Source organism: Nanorana parkeri, unplaced genomic scaffold (genome assembly GCF_000935625.1).
Source record: "Nanorana parkeri isolate BGI_ZX_2015 unplaced genomic scaffold, ASM93562v1 scaffold689, whole genome shotgun sequence".
NCBI classification, from domain to species: domain Eukaryota; kingdom Metazoa; phylum Chordata; class Amphibia; order Anura; family Dicroglossidae; genus Nanorana; species Nanorana parkeri.
In genome coordinates this window covers 697,240-716,063 of record NW_017306957.1, presented here as the reverse complement: position 1 = coordinate 716,063, position 18,824 = coordinate 697,240, and the positions used below count along the sequence as shown (strand labels likewise).

The window sequence follows — 18,824 nt, the reverse complement described above, 5'->3', positions numbered from 1 at the left end:
GGAAGAGGAAGGATTCAATCAGGAGAGGAGCGTTAGTGGAAGTAGCAGAGCAGGAAAGAGTGTTTTCAGAGAAAAAAGAGAACAGAAGGAGTACATCAGCAGCACAAAGTATTTCAGGAGAGGAGAGTTAGCGGAAGGAGCAGAGTCCTCCAGTAGCACAGTGTATTTTAGGCGAAGCAAGTTAGATACCGGTAGCAGAAGAAGAATATTTAAAAAGTGGGGAGTTAAATAGTGAATGGAACAAAGTCCCCCATTAATGCTGAATGTTTAAGGAAAGGAAAGTTATATAGTGAAAGCAGCAGGATCTTCAATCAGTGTGGAGTATTTAGGGAGAGGAGAGTTAGACATCAGGAGTATGGTACTGAAATACTCTGTGGTGCTAAAGGACTCTGCTCCTTTTACTCCTTCATCTATCCAACTCTCCTCTCCTGAAACACTCTGTGCTGCTGAAGGAGTTTGCTCCTTCCTCTAAGGATTTCAGGAGAGTTTGATAGTGTCAAAGGGGATAGGAAGGAGCAGAGAATTATATAGTGGACGAAGCAGAATCTTCTAGCAGCACAGAGTGTTTTCTGCAGAGGAGAATTAGATAGAAGGATGAGAGTCCTCTATCAGTACAGAGTATTTCTGAAGAGGAGAATTAGATAGAAGGATGAGAGTCCTCCATCAGTACAGAGTGTTTCTGGAGAGGAGAGTTAGATAGTGGAAGGAGCAGAGTTCTCTATCAGAACAGAGTATTTCTGAAGAGGAGAGTTAGATAGAAGAAGGATGAGAGTCCTCCATCAGAACAGAGTGTTTCTGGAGAGGAGAGTTAGATAGTGGAAGGAGCAGAGTTCTCTATCAGAACAGAGTATTTCTGAAGAGGAGAATTAGATAGAAGAAGGATGAGAGTCCTCCATCAGTACAGAGTGTTTCTGGAGAGGAGAGTTAGATAGTGGAAGGAGCAGAGTTCTCTATCAGAACAGAGTATTTCTGAAGAGGAGAGTTAGATAGAAGAAGGATGAGAGTCCTCCATCAGTACAGAGTGTTTCTGGAGAGGAGAGTTAGATAGTGGAAGGAGCAGAGTTCTCTATCAGAACAGAGTATTTCTGAAGAGGAGAGTTAGATAGAGGAAGGATGAGAGTCCTCGATCAGAACAGAGTATTTCTGGAGAGGAGAGTTAGATAGAAGAAGGATGAGAGTCCTCCATCAGAACAGAGTGTTTCTGGAGAGGGGAGTTAGATAGAGGAAGGAGCGGAGTCCTCTATCAGTACAGAGTACTTCTGGAGAGGAGAGTTAGATAGAGGAAGGAGCAGAGTCCTCCAGCAGCACATAGTATTTATGGAGAAGAGAGTTAGATAGAGGAAGGAGCAGAGTCCTCCATCAGAACAGTGTATTTCAGGAGAGGAGAGTTAGATAGAGGAAAGAGCAGAGTCCTCCAGCAGTACAGAGTATTTTAGGAGATGAGAGTTAGATAGGGTTGCCACCTGTCCAGGATTCACCCCGACAGTTCGGGTTTTGAATGCTGTGTCCGGGTTTCATGGCAGCAGAAACTTGGACACAAGATGTCAGGCAGACAGGGGCAACCAAAATCAAGATAGGGGCTACTGGCCCCCCACTGAAAATAGTCTCAACTGTGATATTTACATATGAAGGGGTGGTACTATTTACATATGAATACGCCGCGACTCATTCTCCCCCAAAAAATGTCCGCGCACCGCTAGAGTGTTCGGGTTTTGCTTGAAGTAAAGGTGACAACCCTAGAGTTAGAGTTGAGGAAAACGCAGAGTCATTGAGCAGAACAAAGTATTTCAGAAAAGGAGAGTTAGAGTATTTTAGGAGAGGAGAATGAGATAGCAGAAGGAGCAAAGTTCACAGAGTATTTTAGAAGGCAAGGATGAGAGGTCAAAGTTGAACAAAGCAAAGCTGGGAATCTCCAGTGTCACTGATGCAGGAAGTGTCAACCAGATCTTCATGGGTTTAGCCATTCATGTTCTACTTGGTCAAAAAACATCAAGCTCTGTGCAATAAGTATAGACAACATGGCTCTTGTTTGATATAGGATAAAGACTCTCATGCTTTTTGTACCCCGGCATGACAGGCAATCCTGGCTTTGTAGTTCCACAATAACCACAATTTCCCCATGGCCAGTGAATAGAAAAAATGTGCCATGCTGTGGATGTTCAAGAGTTAATCACTCCCCACTTGTCAACAAATGGTTTTCTGGCCAAACACTGCCTACTTCCCAAACTGTCAGCCTTGCTTCCTCCTGTGGAATGAAACATTATCTTGTGGCATTTGATAAAGCAGCACCAGCAAGAGACAGCCTATCAGTTTGCAGCAGGGTAGTGTGTGACTGACGCGTTTCACATCTTAGTCCCTTTCATGCTTTTCTGATCCCTCTGAATTGGGCTGTTTTATGCTCTGCCAACTGGCACTTGGCTGCAGACACAGATCTAAATGAGATTAGCATAGCCGGTAATGGTGCCCAGTGGCTTCATCAAAGGCTTTGTTACTAGCGGGGGGCGCTCACGGCTGCACCTGTGATGGATCAAAAGCTGCGTTCACCTGCACAGAACTGCAGGGTGAGCGGCACACTCCGGGGACATCCAAAGACGCAGTCGCCGGGGGACACACAGTAATTATTAAGTGTTCCCTTTGGTCTGAACAGGGGACTTGGCACTGAAAATACAGACGTCTCTAGTAGGGTCTTAGCTGCCTCTCCATAACATAATTGTGTATCTATGAAATGGAGAGAAAGCAAAGCATAACATACTCTTTTTGGATTACAGCTTCCTACACCTGTTCTGAACTACAAGTCCCAGCAAACCAATACCTGATCTACTGCTTCCTGGATGAATGGTCAGGAAGCTCATTGTTCCTTCTTTCTTGCCAGTCAGCGGTAAAGAATCTCATACAAGCTGCAAAATTGCTGGAAGAGGCTGGAACCTGATTTTTCTTGCAGTGTGTCAGAGCTCCTACTTCAGGACTGGGAGATGACATTTGTAAATGAGTCCCGGATTTGGGGGCTCTTTAACTGGCAACAAATAGTCTGATGATAGAATCTGGGTTACAAACAATGAAGTAGTGCATAGGCCTACCTGGCTATAACTTAATGGATTCTTTATGTCGTCCATCCAAATCTAGTGGCCTTAAACTTTTGAGAGTCAGAGATCACCTAAACAGTGACAGTTGTTGCCCGCCTGTCCTCCCAGCTTCTGAGTGTGCATACCATCAAAAACAGAGCCCCATAGTTAAAGATAAATGTGGTAAAATGTTCCTTTAATGGCTGATTTACAGCTATGTTTTGCGTGAATGAGCACGCTACCACACTGCGGTGCCATTCATTTTAACCCCACATAGTAAGGCAACACACATGAATTGGAATGCACTGCAACACATGGCAAACATTTTTGGCATGTGTGATTTTTGAGACATTTTGGTGTGGCGCACATTAATGCCCCCACACGCATATAAATGGGCCCTCAATGAATCCCTGTTCCAAGACTTACACTTACCTGCCCATGCTCCTGGTAGAGCATGGGCAGGGGGGCGCATTGAGGAACCTGGCCTTGGGGCAGCAGTGAGAGTAAATCCGGCCCTGGGTAGATCCACACTGTGACAGGAGGTCATGAGGGTGTCACTGGAAAGTCTCCTATCTGGTCCTGAAGTCTTCTGTGCATGTGTAGACAAAATTTCATTTATGCCTCAAGGTGCCCATACACCTAACAATTATCGTTCGATTTCTTTTGTTCCGTCATCGAACCCCCATTTTATTTCTGCTTGCATGCACAGACCAATGTAGATTTTGATTATCGTTCATTAGCAATACTAACTGGCCAAATTTCATCGATTGACAGAACAGATTTTCGTTTGCGCATGTGCAGTGTTCATGTTGCAATTTTTTCCGTATGAAAACGCCACTAATCCATAAATTTTCGTACGATTCAAAAAAAGTTTTCCAGCCTGACCGAAGAAATTCACCCAGTTGCACAGTAATTGTGATCATCCACTTCCTATCAAATGGCCGATTATCATACGAAAACCCGATCGCATTCGTTTTTCGAATGATAATCGCAAGGTGTATGGACATAGGTGACGCCATCTCTCATGCGACCCAGCATGAATCTGCCTGGAGCATGGGCAAGTGAATGAGACTTTGGGAGAGGGGTCATTTAAAGCAGTGATTCTCAACCTTTGTAACTTCAGAACCCACATTTGTCCTTGATCATTAAGTCGCGTCCCAAGTCACACTGCAATGGAATGCATGGCAGTGTGGGCTGCTGTGCTGTGATGGAGCTCCATCCATATATGCATTGCCTTTACAGCTCCCTTGTGTGCCCTATAGAGGTGCCGGGAGCCAGAATGTGATGTCACTCCATTCCAGGCACCTCTACAGGACATGCGAGGGAGCTATAAGCATTGCATGTATGGTTCGAGCTCCCTCGTGGCCATACCCCCAGCCCACTCCACGTCAAGTCAACACTTAGAGCTGGGCAGCATATTTTGAATGGCTGTTCAGTGTAAGAATGGACAGTGCTGTGCTAGTGGGAGGACTGGGAGCCTCTCGCCTAGAAAAGTGAAAGGCATGCGGCGACCCACTGAATACTGGGTCGTGACCCACTTTTGGGTCACGACCCACCAGTTGAGAACCAAGGATTTAAAGGATAACCTTAAGAAAGTGAAGTTATCCTTTAAGAGGATGTGGCTCTGTTATTTGATAATGTTATGTACATTCTGAAACTGGGAGACAGTTAGTAATGTTAAGCAATTGGCAGGTTAGCCACCATGAGACTTCAGATGGCCCCTGACTCTAGAGCTTAAGAGTCAGAGTCAAAATTAAGGCAAATAATTGCAAAACAAGTTTTTTTGCAGGCTAACCTGCAAAGTAATAATAATTATAAAATGAATAGTCAGAGTCTTGCATAAGCCGAGCTGCATCTTTTCTTTTTAAGCAACTATGACTCACAGTAGGCATATCCTCTGTGTTCATTTGGGATTCAGTAATGACTTGAAGAGCTATTTAACTTTCCCCGGCCAGCAAGCCTGTCCATTTACAGCAATGGGCCTGCCATCCGCCGCAGACAAGAAAGCTATTTAGTGTGTATACTTGGCAGGTATAGCCCTTCCATTGCAGGGACAGTTAGGGACTTCTACGAGCCAGAAATGGCCCTGTTATAACTGGGACATCTGGTCATCCGTTCAAAGACTATACTGATAACAGGTACATTTGTAAAACTGTATAAGTAATATGGGATCATTTCTGTACTTCACAAAAAGAAAAAAAGACTGATAATTCTGTAAGTCTAACTTCACACTGGCTGCAATTGCTACATGCCTGTTTCAGGTCGGCGACTGAGACAGTATTGAAGTCAGGGGCAGCTAGGCAATGAGCATTTAATGATGGAAAGGTCAACAAAAGCAGCATTTGTTATTTTACTAGAGGAAGCTTTTAATTTTAATAAACTTGTGTTGGATAAAAGAGCTGCATGTAAGGAATCCCCCGAATGACTGTTCAGTTCCCTACTTGTGCTAAATAAGACTGTCCCTCCTGGACTCTGCTGTACATTGCTGGCCACAGAAGGTAGATGCATTACCTCTGACCACTCAGACATCTCCCACTGTGGTCCACAGGCTGGATTCCTGCACACTTTCCTCTCGTCCGGCTTGGTGATGTCTGCAGAATCACAAAGGACGCTGTACACAGAGCTGTCAAATCCAGGTGAGATCATCTTCCAGCACCGCACAATGCGGAATTGGTACCCTTCTCCACAGGTCCGCGAACACTCGCTCCAACTGCTCGTCTCCCACCTAGAAGAGGCACCACAAGATCACATTCAATGAACAGGATGTATCTACTGTGTGCATTTACTAAGAACAATACTTCTATCACAGTTGTTTCATTAAACGGCCACTTCACCTTAAATTGACATTTCGGTGTCTGGTGGATGCTGGAGAGGTAAACCACCTAAAAGTTTCTTCCATCTCTCAGAAATGCTATTGGTGAGATCTCTGCACTTCAATATCTGGGTCTGTGCCCATTATCTTCCTGACGGATATTTTATAATTTCTTATTATGGAGAATGTAAGAGACGGAGCTGGAACACCCAAAACTCCCTGGTGGACACGAACACAGTCAGGAATTTTGTTTTTTAAGTTTTAGTTTCCTGCCGGATCAGCTGGTACCCTGAGTATTAGTCCTGATATCATGTTATAGGGTGGCTTCATCCCTTGCACGATCCTCTGGAGCCACCATTGTTTGCTAGTAAGCTGTGAGTGTCTTCACAAACATACAGGCACAGCAAGGTAAGACACTCCTCCGCTGCTCCCTCCTCCAAGCTAGAAATGACCAGCTGCTGGAGCCTGCGTTGTCCCAAGTGACCTTGTACTGGACAGGAAGATCAGGGATGCCAAGCTGAGAGAGTTGGAGTCAGCTTGGCAATAGCTGAAAATGACTCTTCAACTTAATTTGCTTTTCTGAAATGCTGCACAGATTGTGGCAGATCTCAGAGAGGTCAGTCCTGGGATGTGGCAGTCATAGTAATCGACTATGTTTACTACAGAATGTACCTTGGCTGGCACTCCCTTCCTGAGCAGAATTCGTGGACTGGCTCAGGGCGGGTCAGAGCGTTACAGTAAGTGTCGTCTACGTCCACCCCGTCGTATCGCACGCACATGGCATAGATTGACATCACTCCTGTCCGGGGAGGAAAGACAAACAGGACAAACTGTTACATGGTTTAGATATTATAGGATGTTATTTATAAAGTGGACCGCCCACGAGAACATAGACGGACAATAACGTCATTTGCACCTTTTGCAATTAACAAATCCCACAAATACTGTAGCTAGATTATTTCCTAAACCTAGCACAGAGAAAAGTGCAGTAACCCAATGCAGCCAGTCCCAATTTACTCAGGCCTGCCCAATGTACAGTGGACCCTCATTGATTGTCATGGGTACTTTGGCAGCATACTCCTTGAAGTGTTTTATTGAATTGTATAGAATAAAGGACAACTGCGGACAAAAAAAATCTGTTTTAGTTTTGGACAGAGCAGGTAAGAGCTAGAACCTCTGTCAGGATTTTATTGCTATTGGGGAGATTTTCCCATTATTGTGTCACCAAGAGAGGAAGTGAGCAAAATCTCTCCAGCAGAGGTACAGATGTTAGTATTTTTTTGTAAAGTAGAATGGGGAATTGTGAGAACCTCTGCAGGTTTATATTGTAGTTGATAGAATTACATGTGTAGACTACCCCCCCACACACGCCTTTCTCACTGTATATTGACAATTCTTACTGAAGCCCATAGTGCCTTCGTTCAGAAAAGTGACTGTGGACATTTGACTTGTGAGAATAATATTACATGGAGTATAGAATATAGAGAATCCAGAGCCAGGCACAGTGGGACAGGGCAGACATTAACCTGGATGGAAAGTCCCACTAATGAGCTGACATTCCATACAGTTTAATTCTCTGGAGGAGAAGAAGGGGACATGGCACGGGAAGGCTGTCCCTCAGCCACAGAAAGAGCCTTGTCTGGAATCCCAGTCTGTGCCCTCCTGCCAGAGGAAACCAGGCTCATTCTTACACAGGGCACATGCTGACTGCCAACAGGTGATGTGTGAATCTCTATGGAACAGGGCTGTCCAATAAGGATGAGAGGAGTCATTTTAGTAAAAATGACTGCACTGTGAAATTACCATTCTTACCGTCAGCAAAATTTTGCTGAAGCACAAACTCCCTCATTTTTGTTGCTTAGGCCAAATATGAAAGAAAAAAGAAAATGATCCGCTTCATTTACAGGGTGTGTGCTTTTTTTGGGAGGGGGAGATATATTTATTGGATAATTCCGTTTTTTTAAAAATTATTTATAATTAATTCAATCTTTGTTTTTATTATTTGTTGTTTTTTTTTGTATTTGTTGTTTTTTTGTACTGCTGCTATTCTTTATTATTTATTTATTTTACTCTTTTTTCATTTTTGTCAAAAGAAAAACAAAATAGTGATGTTAATGAGTGGCTATTTATGGTACAACAACAGTATCAGGATAGTTGGTGGAGTTTCCGTAAGTCCATTGCACCGCTAAAAATGCCTTCCCTGTTAAATTCAATACATTTCACTAAAATAGTGAAATTTCACTGAAACCTCTTGATTTTCACCAGAATTGTGTTTAAAAGAAGATTCTTTGTTTTGCTCATCCCTACTATCCAGCTGTTGGAAGGCACTAGAGGGCGCCGCAGTGAGTTTTCTAAAAGCAAACGGATTTTATGGTTTTGGTCAATTTTTGTAAGTTTATCTATAGCTGCTGCTTTATACTATTTGTATGAAATCTGCATTTTACATCAAATGATGGGTGCTCTATAACTGATGGGAGAGAGGAGGAGGAGGCACGTAGGAGAGCTCACAGGAGGGAGAGAATCACTATTGTGGAGATACTGCATATTTACTAGTAACTCATTGAACGCGGTGCTAACCACTGAGCCACTGTACTCAGTGCACTTTTTCTTAGGTCCCCAATAATGGGCTGAATGAAATAAACATTCATGACTAACCTGTAGTGCAGGTGGCACTGCACGGCTCATGTGAAGACAACTTCCAGCGGTACATGTCCACCGCGCTGATCCCCTGCACCTTCCTCTGCAATTTTGGGCCTTTTCTATTGACACACAGAAGAGAGAGATAAGACCACCCAGACTGCCACTGCTGTTGCAACTTCACAAGGAAGACATTGAAAGAAACCTGCTCCATGATAACCTAGGGTTTAAAGAGAACCAGTCACGTGTTAACATACCTCAAGCGTGCACAGTGCTGTTATACATTCCTATCCCTCTATGTAGGCCAAAGGGGGTTGAAAACCTGCAGACAAATCTATGAATATACAAAGAATCAGCTTCATATTGACCCTGGGATTGGGAAGGCAAAGGCATTCAGCTTTGCAGGCAATGACGCCATGAGTGGCAGGAGATCAGTGTTGGTCCTGTTCATATGCACAGAGGGATTTTAGACCATGGTTTAACAGATGTAGTCTGCACTCTAGGTTTGGTAAGAAATGACTGGTTCTCTTTAATGATAGAAGGGTGTCCGGACCTGGGAGGTCAGAGGACCAAGCTGTGGCTGCTATTTCTATTCACCAGCTGTGTACTCAGATCCCTTTTTGTAGGGCTGAGCAAATCCAATGAGCCAGGTAGCTAACGCGTCCCAATAATGACAGCTGGTGGTGGCAAACTTTTACAAAAACAATTTAAAGTGGAACTCCTGCCGGAAAGTTTTGGATAGAAAGAGGAAGGGTTAGAACATCTGCCAAGTTTTAATTGCTGCCTGTGTGCCTGCTGGTGAGATTCACCCTCACTTCCTGTGAGATTGGTATTTCACAGAATCTCGCAGACATTAATAAAAACGTTTTTTAGTAGACTTTCATAGGGTCCAAAACGGTTTTTTTCTCTCCTGGTGTAGCCACCAGGACAGGAAATAGGGGTAGAATCTCCCCAAGGGGTCAACGTGACCAAAGATCTAACCCTTCCCCACTCTATACAACAATGAAAAAAAAAACTGGGCTGTAGTTACACTTTAAACGTAATATCTCTTGTGTGGCGTCATCAACCGGAGCACATGGTCTGTAGCTGACTCCTCGACTGACTTGCTCCTGAATACTGAAGCAACCCTTGTGTTTAGTATAAGGCGGGTTTACTTTGCTTCCTTTCTCTTATCCCCAGGTATCTTGCAAATCGTAAAACAAGTAAAGTATATTAATTAGCAAAGAATAGAAAAATCAGATTTGTTTGGAGATATTTGGTGGCCCCGATCTCTATTCTGTCCCAGTGATCTGTAGCTTTTAGTGTTTGCTTTGTGCATGTGCGTATATACAGAATGGAGAAGTGATTGAGGTGCTTTTTTTACAACATACCTGTCCTTTTCCCCAAGTAGAATCCCCTGGGTGGTTAGAAGCAGAGCTTCCACTGTCTAGAAAAAGAGAATTGGGATAAAAAATACCCAGTATAGACACAGAATATAACAAAACTAGCGTTTCTTTTGTCACTTATTCATACAGGGACAAAAGTGGCACCTTCCTGGCTAGAATCAATACAATGGCTCAGCACTGACAGCGGTCTGTTCCTTTCCCTGCTGTTAATGGATTGATAAAGCAGATGTTTTTAAAGGACTTTTTCCACGTTTAGAAGACGTCCTTTAAAAATGCATCCCCTTCCCTGTACCTGTATAATGGGGTCCAGTCCACGGGACCCCTTTTTGTGCTGGAGGGAAGCCCTGAAGGAATCGGGCCCCCACAAAGGGAGGACCTATCGTGAAAATGTTAGAGCAGTGGAGTGTTTTGTCTGCCCCGCCTCCCATCCTTTCCTCTCCCGCAACTACCTACCACCATTTTGTAACGCAGGCTCAAAGCCCTTCAGCGGACGCAGTTGGAGATGGGAGTTTGAAACTGCGTTACATCTCCTTTGTGCAACCCCCGATTTCTCCAGTGCTTTCCTCCAGCAAAAATGGGGGAAGGGGGAGCCCGTGGAGGGAGCGCCATTATACAGGTACAGGGATTAAGGATGCTCTTTTTTTTTTAAGGGCATTTCCAAATGTGGAAATGTCCATTCATGAACAGTCAGTGACTGGACACAGTACACACAGGCAAAATCTTGTGCTACACATTCTTTTATTTCATCATCCAACAATAGGAGCAAGAAGAAACTTAATGCCATATATATCAAATCCAACCTTATATATGAAAAATAAATCATTTCTTCCAAACTACAAAAAAGGTAAATTTTCTTTTGATTTTAAAGACTTTTACAATGTGACTCCTTTATGATTCTATTATGTTGACTTATATGCATGCATTTGCAGTCAACAGTTGTTAGAAAAAGAAACAAGGCAAACCGTCCAAGAGTCTGCAGGCCATTTTCAAGAAGGTATATCAAAGCGTGACTATAATGTATTATTTGGAGATTGGTCATAAAGTGACATGACAGATTTAGGATAGAAATTGAAGTGCTACTTTAACCATTTTTTTGTGTGCTGTCTGTGTCTCCGCTTGGAGGATTCACCCTATTTGTCCTGGTGTTACTTGGACTGAAAGTGATGGGAAATCCAAAATGTTATAGTTGTCAGCAGAACAGGAAGTGGATTTTCTAATGGAGACCTCTTTCAGTGACAACTGTCTAAGAAGGCATTTTTAGGTTGTTTCTCGATGACAGTTAATGATGGGAAATCTCCTGAATAGGACACAGACAACAACGAAATTCTCTCTCTGTCAAAAACTAAAATGTAATGATAAAATGTAAATCTATAGTTCCTTGTTCTGTTTAGAGTTAAATGAAGTGCCAATTTGCTGAGGGGTAAGAATACATGTTGCTCACATCGGCCATTGGACCTTAGGTCATATTTGTGTTGTAAAAGTGAACATCTGCTTGGTAACCATGAGCAACCTGTTTCCATCCGCTTCATAAAGTAGCCGTTATCCTATAAAATATATTAATTTAATATTATTTGCCTTTTCAAGTAGTGCCTATGGTGTTCTGTGCAGCCTTATATCCATACCGGCCTCTACTGCTTAATGTGGCCATAGACCCATATGCCTTCAAACCTTGAGAGGGTGTCTTGGACCATTGTATTATGATTAAACATGCATATTCAGGTCAGCCTCTCCTCCAGAGTCTTAATGAAATACATTGTACCGGGCTGGAAAAAAGCTACAGATGATCACAGAGATTTATATTTTCTATGGATCTCTGCTACTGGGTGTGATTTACGGAGTTGGAGTTTCTCTTCAGCGCACAGGTAGGTCAACTAACCTGTTGGTGAATCCTTCATTGAGTCATATGCGTGTTTGATTAGCTAATTGGAGATCAGGCAGATTATCTCTTCAACCACCGCACTTGGCGGGATACCTGCTCCGTCCTTGGCTATCCTTGACCTTATTGAGTGAAGCATATGCCACCAAAAAATGCTAACCACACACGGTGCAGAGATCGAGAATACTTCCATTGTGCCTATTTTAGCTTAAAGGCTTAAAAGGGTTTTTTTTTTACTTGAAACTCTTCCCTTTAAGAATGTGACATCTTTTGTAAATGTGCCCAGCGTTTTGACTACAGAAAACCCTGGCAACGTGTTGCCTTGGAGACTAGTGGCAAGATTCAGCATGTCACATAATGAGGTCAGGAAACGGAGAAACATGGGATAAAAAAAGTCTTTCAATCTGAACCTTCAAAATACCGCCCGCTAAGGTCAGCCATGTGCAACACAATGCAAACAAGCAACGCAACTCAAAGTTCACCTGGCACAATTGTAAATGTGTTATTTAGTTTTTTTTGAGACTGTAGAGGGGTCGATGATGTCCCACAAAGGACGAGTAGATGCCTCTTCTAGAGCACTCAATACACTTTATGTTTGCCACTCGGTGACATCAGAGGCAGTTTCAGAGCTATTCCTGAATTTCCTGTTTAGGTCCGGTGGGTGGTAAACTACCAAGAGGAACATGAGTGACCAAAGGAGGAAGTGGCTGGTGATGCAGAGGGAAACAGCAATAGAGGACGACTGCTTTTCCTTACATTGCTGTAATGGATTGATTGACCCATTAATGTCAAGACTTGCCAAAAATTAGCTTCTCTTAACAAGAAAACATGAGGACAATGGCAGCTGAGGGACAATGCTGACCTCTGCTCTGCAGCTCGGCTAAATCAGATCAATAACTATTCTCTTAGCGATCTCCAGACCTCCGTTTCCCCACAATGGGTCCCCTGTGATTGTGCTGGCCCCCTCCTGGGGCAACAGAAGGCCTTTCTCTATATATTTCTTGTACAAAATCAGCCTGCATCATATTTTACAACAAGTCAGGTATATTATACTGCATAAAATATGAAAATAGCATTCTATTCTCAGGCTCTACATCCCGACTCATCCTAATTCAATCATGTGCCACGTGTAATTTTGGTTGATTTGGTAGTTTCACAGCTATAGGTCAAACTCATGCGACATCATTATGTTCACCGGTACCAATCACTTCAAATGAATGATTTTTAGCTAAGTCATAGAGGTGAATGTTGTTCCAATGTCACTGGCGAGCTTTTCACAGATATGACAAACAATTGCTGAGCAACTGAGTTACAAATCGCTGTAAAATTAACGAGGTAGTGACACTTATATAGGGTTCTATACATACCACAGCATTGCGCTAAAGGCACAATACTGCTGTTGCACAACGCAATGCAGTGCACGCTAGGTGTGCTTGTGTTTGTCATTCAGTCTGAATGGCACCCCAATGCACCTCCCAGCAGCAAGGTGTGTTGGTGTACCATTACACTGCATGGTAATACAATAGCATACAATGCATTGCTGTGCGTTGAAAAAGAGTAGTGGAGTAGTGCATACATTGCTTTGTGCGATAACTGCGCTAAATACACTGTTAACATGCCTTTAGCGCAAAACTATGGTGTGAAAGTTCCCTAAAAGCGTTTTGGTAACTTACATTTCCAAAATTTACTCCATTAACAGAATAGTGTTTTGAATTGAAACACTAGGAAGAACCCCCAATCAGCAGCTAGCAGGACTTAAGAGGAGCTGGATCAAATGAAGCTGAGGTATACTGTAAAATCACCAGGAGAGCTAAAACGTTCTTCTATCAAACCGCCAAGCACAGGCCAAAAAAAAGCATGAATGCCAGACTGGACATGCCTCGGCTGCTGTGAGCTGCACTGTTCATAACCAGTAATTAAAGGCTGCTTAGGGTGACTTGCAGCGGCTGTTCATTTTCATACATGTACAGTAGGGTGTCTGTGCCTGTACAGGTCAGCCATCGGAAAAAGTAGGCACAACAAAGAAAAGAGTCACAAACCAAGGGAAGGAAAAGTAATTAAATGTGACAATAATGAGAAGAGAGCAGCAGCCGCGTCACCAGGCGAAAAATATGGAACAGGAAAACTTGAGTGTTAAGTGAAAGCAACAGGACGTTTTGTTGTCCGTCTGTCTGGGGGATAACCACGGCGGTGAAGTCCTTTCATGTGTCTTCCGACCTCCCTGGGTGGGCGTCCTACTTTTATTTCAGTAGAATATTCCTTGAGAGGATTCGTCCTCTGCTGACTGATCCCGCAGTGTTTTACTGCAGTTTCAAAGCCAAAAAGAGAAGAGAAGAAGAAAAAAAAAAAAAGAAAGAAAAAACACTTTTGGCAAAAAGGCCGGCCTGGAATGAAATGCTGTTTTGGCTGCCTGACTTGTGGACGAAAGTTTGTAGAGAAGCGTAATTCTCCGCTCTCCTGAGATTAACGCTCGTCCTCCCACCTGAGATTTACCGAATAGATATTTAACTTGTTAATTCAATGGAGGAGATTTTGGGGGAATTGTATAGAATATATACAGTACATGCTAAACAGACAAAATCTGCTCATGTATGCAATTCTCAGGCTGTATTATGAAATTCACACCAAAAGATCTGTCCCTGATCAGTTTAGTTTATCATTGAGGATTATCCTCATAGGTTGATTAAATTAAGTTTTAAGAAGAATTAAACCAATAAAAGTGCCGCGGCCATTTTTTGTTCCAAATATGTGTCATTTATTTATTAGGATAGTACCGCCTGCAATTCCATGATTGTTCTGCAGAAAAATATCTTCATCCGGAAATTCTGACAACTTGGCTCACTGCTATGGCAACTCCCATATTGCCTGATGATCACCAGAGATACTAAAAACTCAATGAAACCTTCAGTTTAAATCAGCTAAATTCATTCAAAACAAATGTCTCACAGTTTTTTTTTTAGAAAGCAACCATTGCTTGAGTAGAAAAACCTAACCCCTGCCGGCATGCTGCAGAGAAGTACCCTTGATCCATGTGTAGAAGCAGTTGTCTCTCTACAGAGGTCTGACATGCCCCCTGCTGAGTTAGAGCTCTCCAGTTAGCAGGAAGCTAACTGGAGGGAAAGGTCTTACTCTGCAGCATGATAGCAGGAAATAGGCTTTTCCTACTTTGCATGATTTGAAAAAAACTGTAAGACTTTGCACACCTGTTTTGATGCACCTGGAATGTATTTAGCTGGTTTAAACGGAAAGTTCAATTGGGCTTTTAAAGCAAAGCTACACCCTCCTATCCTTTACAGCCAGGGAAGGTGCCATCTTAGCTTCTATTTGGATTACAGTTGCCATGGTGCTACACATGGGATCAGCTATGACACCAGACATTTGAAGGTTTGAAAGTTCGGTTGAGACTGAGCTGAAATAAGCACACTGACAACATTGACAATTATTACCAGAGGCATGTCTTCAATGTAACTGTTTTGGGAGAGAGTCATATTAGTGGGCCAAGTTCGTCTTTAAGATGCCAACAGACATTGGAGAGCATTGGTGTGGTCTGGTCGGAAACTATCTGTTCATCCAGATTCATGTCTATAGCACGGTTATCTAGCTCCAGTCCATAAGGGCCACATATAGGTCACATTGTTGGTGCTGATACAGTTGTTAAAACACAAAAGTTAATAGTGCTCCTTTAAAAATTGGTCACTAAATGCATTGAATCAAAAGATCAGGCCACATGAAAATGATGTTGTACCTGATGTTGTGTCAGACCCTGGCTTCTGCTCCTCCTGGCCCCCCAACCCAGCTCCTGGCTTCCTGTGAAGTTAAAGAGGAACTTTATCCTCCTATTTATTATCTACCAACACAGTTACTGTCAAGGTTGCCAGCGTGCTCATTTCAGCTCTCAGCCAAACTTTCAAGCCCTCAAAGGTCTGGTGTCATAGCTGAAAAAGAAGGGTCACCAGCACTCCGTTTTTTTGACGCATGTTAATAATATCACATAATCGCAACGTTTCTGGGGCACTTAGGTTACCCTTCATCAGGCAAAATATTGTGATCATAGATTAAGGCAGACAGTAATTTGGTGTCATAGCTGATCACATGTGCATCACCATGGCAACTGCAATCCATTAGGGGCTAAGATGGCTCCTTCCTTTGCTGTAAAATATAGGAGGGTGGACTTCCACTTTAAAGGGTTCCTACCCACCTTGGGGCGTTCCAGATCCTGCTGTTACATTCTCCATAATATACAGTTAATAAAAGGAAGGGAGAGTGGGAACCCCTCATAATGTCCACAGCAGGTGTGCAGACCCGGGGACTCACCAATAGAGTCTCCAAGAGATAGAAAAAACTGCTAGGTAGTTTAATCTCTACCATCCACTCCAAACTGAATAGCTAGTTCGGATGAACTGGCCCTTAAGGTTCCATTCACACGGGAGGGACAGGTCCAGCGTGTTGCATCTAAGTGCAAGCACCCAGACCTCCATGGATGTGCAGGTTTGGGTTGGCGTGTAATTGCATGTGGCTGCATACAGCTGCGTCCTCCCATAGGGATGTACAGAAGGCTGTACGCAATTACACGTTGCACCTGTGCCTCCCTGAAGCAGGTCTTTGTGCACCCCCATGTGAATGAGCCCTAAATATTACCTTTCCTAGTTCAATGCTGCGACTATTTGGCTGACAGATAGCACAGGTTTCAGGTGCCCACAAGCAGATCTTTCCATGTCTGCATCTCGCAGGTTAACCGTTCCGACTGCTGCTAGCTCAGTTATTTTCTCTGTGTGGTTTGGTGAGGGCAAATAAAAAGGACACAGACACGGCAGCATCTAATCCCTAGTGAGGGCTGCCCGGCAGGTCTCTGTAGCATCGAGCCTGGCTTTACGTGCGTCAGAAAATTATTACTTACGCTGCCCGACTTTGGTTCTGCTATAAACCTTCACGGGGAGAAACCGCGTTTCCCTGTACGGCGTGCGAGGCCCCTTAAATAAGCACCACTGTGCATAGTCTATCATTAAAAGAAACTGAATCCTATTTATTTTGAAATATAAATGAACGGGGCCGCGTGTGGTTTTCAGTTTTCCTTCTCAGTGGAGCTTTGCCGGTCTGATTTGGCACCGCCACGGCTTCCATCGGCAGGCGGCTCCTGGGGACATTTTCACTTTTTTTCTTTTGCCAAATATATCTGAAAGTAATCAGTTTAATGTCAATAACTTTATCAGTGTGTGCTAGCTTTGTTCCTGAGGACAGTGTGTAAATATATCTGCACATTGGGGGAAGCCATATTTGCTTATTGCATATGAAGGCTTGGCTTCCTTGCATGTATAATGACTGTATTTTACTGCTCCTCTCTCAGTGCAAGTCTGTGGGTTAGGTCAGACCGGACTGAAAACATTAAACTATAAGAGTAATTGAGCTTATTTTAGCAGCCCTTAAAGTGAACCTGCGGTTGTAAAGAATTCTAAAGTGCAGAGTGTCCTACCTGGACACACTTTTAATGTAATTGTCGCCCAAGCATTTTGATATTTAGCTCTTCCCTCATCCTGCGTATATGACTTACTGTGGGATAGTAGGGCTACCTATCGCTGCCAGGGACGGATTTCCCTGAAGGCCAACCAAGGCCCGGCCTTGGGGCAGCAGGGAGCAGAGGGGCAGCAGGGGTGTGGAATTCCTATCTCCCGACGCCTGTGACTGCAGTTTTGGCCAAGCAGAGCTAAATGTACAGCGGGGAAGCCGCTGCTTGTTTTGCAGATTTGATCTCAGCAATGTCGCCGAGATAACTTGTATGCAACCTGCAGGTCTGCCATTCTCCATTGGGGTTTGGCGGGTAGGGGGGGCGCATTGAGGAGCCTGGCATAGGGGTAGCAGAGAGAGTAAATCCGGCCCTGATCGCTGCCTGCCACTTTAGAAATCCCCCCTGCCTGGGTTTGCATCAAATAAAAATCCCTCATTTACAGGTGTGGCCACTAGGGGGCACCATCATGAATCTGTATGTAAAATAGAATGATGAAAATATGGGGCAAAAAGCAATTACAAATGTCAATGTCACAAATCAATGCCACAATGAGGACTACAAATACACTCACTGATCCAAATTACCCAATGCCTTTTTAACAACTTGACGATTAAAACGTAAAACGTGACAATTCTCGCTAAATATGGGTTTTCATGGTATCACCTACTGTCAATAGCTCCCCTCCCAGTGTTTTGGAGGACAGGCTGGTAAAACAGAACACTGCGGTCACTGTGTTCATTGCCAAGGGATTAGAAGCAAAACTGCTTAACTGATCATGATGTTGCCCCTAACACACTAGCAAGATATCAGGAATCTTTGTCACTGTGTCACCTCTGAGAACATCTAAAGTACTGCTGGGATGGAGGCTGTTTGCTTTAAGGTTGCAGATACACATAATAAAAAAAGTTCCAGATGTGTAAGTCATCTTAGATGCTTACAGCTTTGTTTGCAAAATGGTGGTTTGGATGCTTCATATTATTTAAGTGAAACATTTTTATATAAAAATCTACTACATACGCAATATAAGAATAGTCCCATTTTGTCGCTTTATAACTTGATGTTATTGAAAATGACTTTTTAGTTTCCACAACTTGTTATAAACCTGTTATTACTATTTACAAACAATGAATTCAAGGAGGCAAGTCTTTTCCAAAGGCTGGGGCTCACATAGGGAAGAAGCAAGACTTACATTTGACCAAACACACATTTCGATCGGTTGCTCTAATGCAAAGTGCCTGAGCGTAACAATTCATGCACAGTAATATGTGCAGACAATTCTGATTTTATATGTTGCTGGTGCTTCACTGATGGTCTGGGGTATATATTAGTCGACAACTTCATACATATAAAAAAAAATATAGTTAGACGTTCTTTAGAGGACACCTATGCTTTGCATTCCACAAGAAACTCAACATACTATTTAAACTCCAGGCTAATAATGTCCTGTCTAGACTGTCTCTAGACACACGTCTCTTTGTAACTGCTGAGAAGAATGATCCGCTATTAAACAGGCTGAGGGAAGCAGGGAGGAATGAAAGGGAACTCTCTC

At 43.2% G+C, this 18,824-nt stretch overlaps 1 protein-coding gene across 1 annotated transcript in view; it reads right to left on the bottom strand.

The window, feature by feature from the left end:
• Positions 1-18,824, bottom strand: part of ADAMTSL2 (ADAMTS like 2) — a 48,442-nt gene that overhangs the window by 13,711 nt on the left and 15,907 nt on the right. Inside the window, exons 12-14 of the mRNA XM_018563709.1 lie at positions 8,530-8,633; positions 6,547-6,673; positions 5,574-5,787 (exon numbers count right to left, since the gene is read on the bottom strand). Of these exons, the coding sequence (XP_018419211.1) occupies positions 5,574-5,787; positions 6,547-6,673; positions 8,530-8,633 (445 nt within the window). The remainder of the gene's footprint in view (positions 1-5,573; positions 5,788-6,546; positions 6,674-8,529; positions 8,634-18,824) is intronic.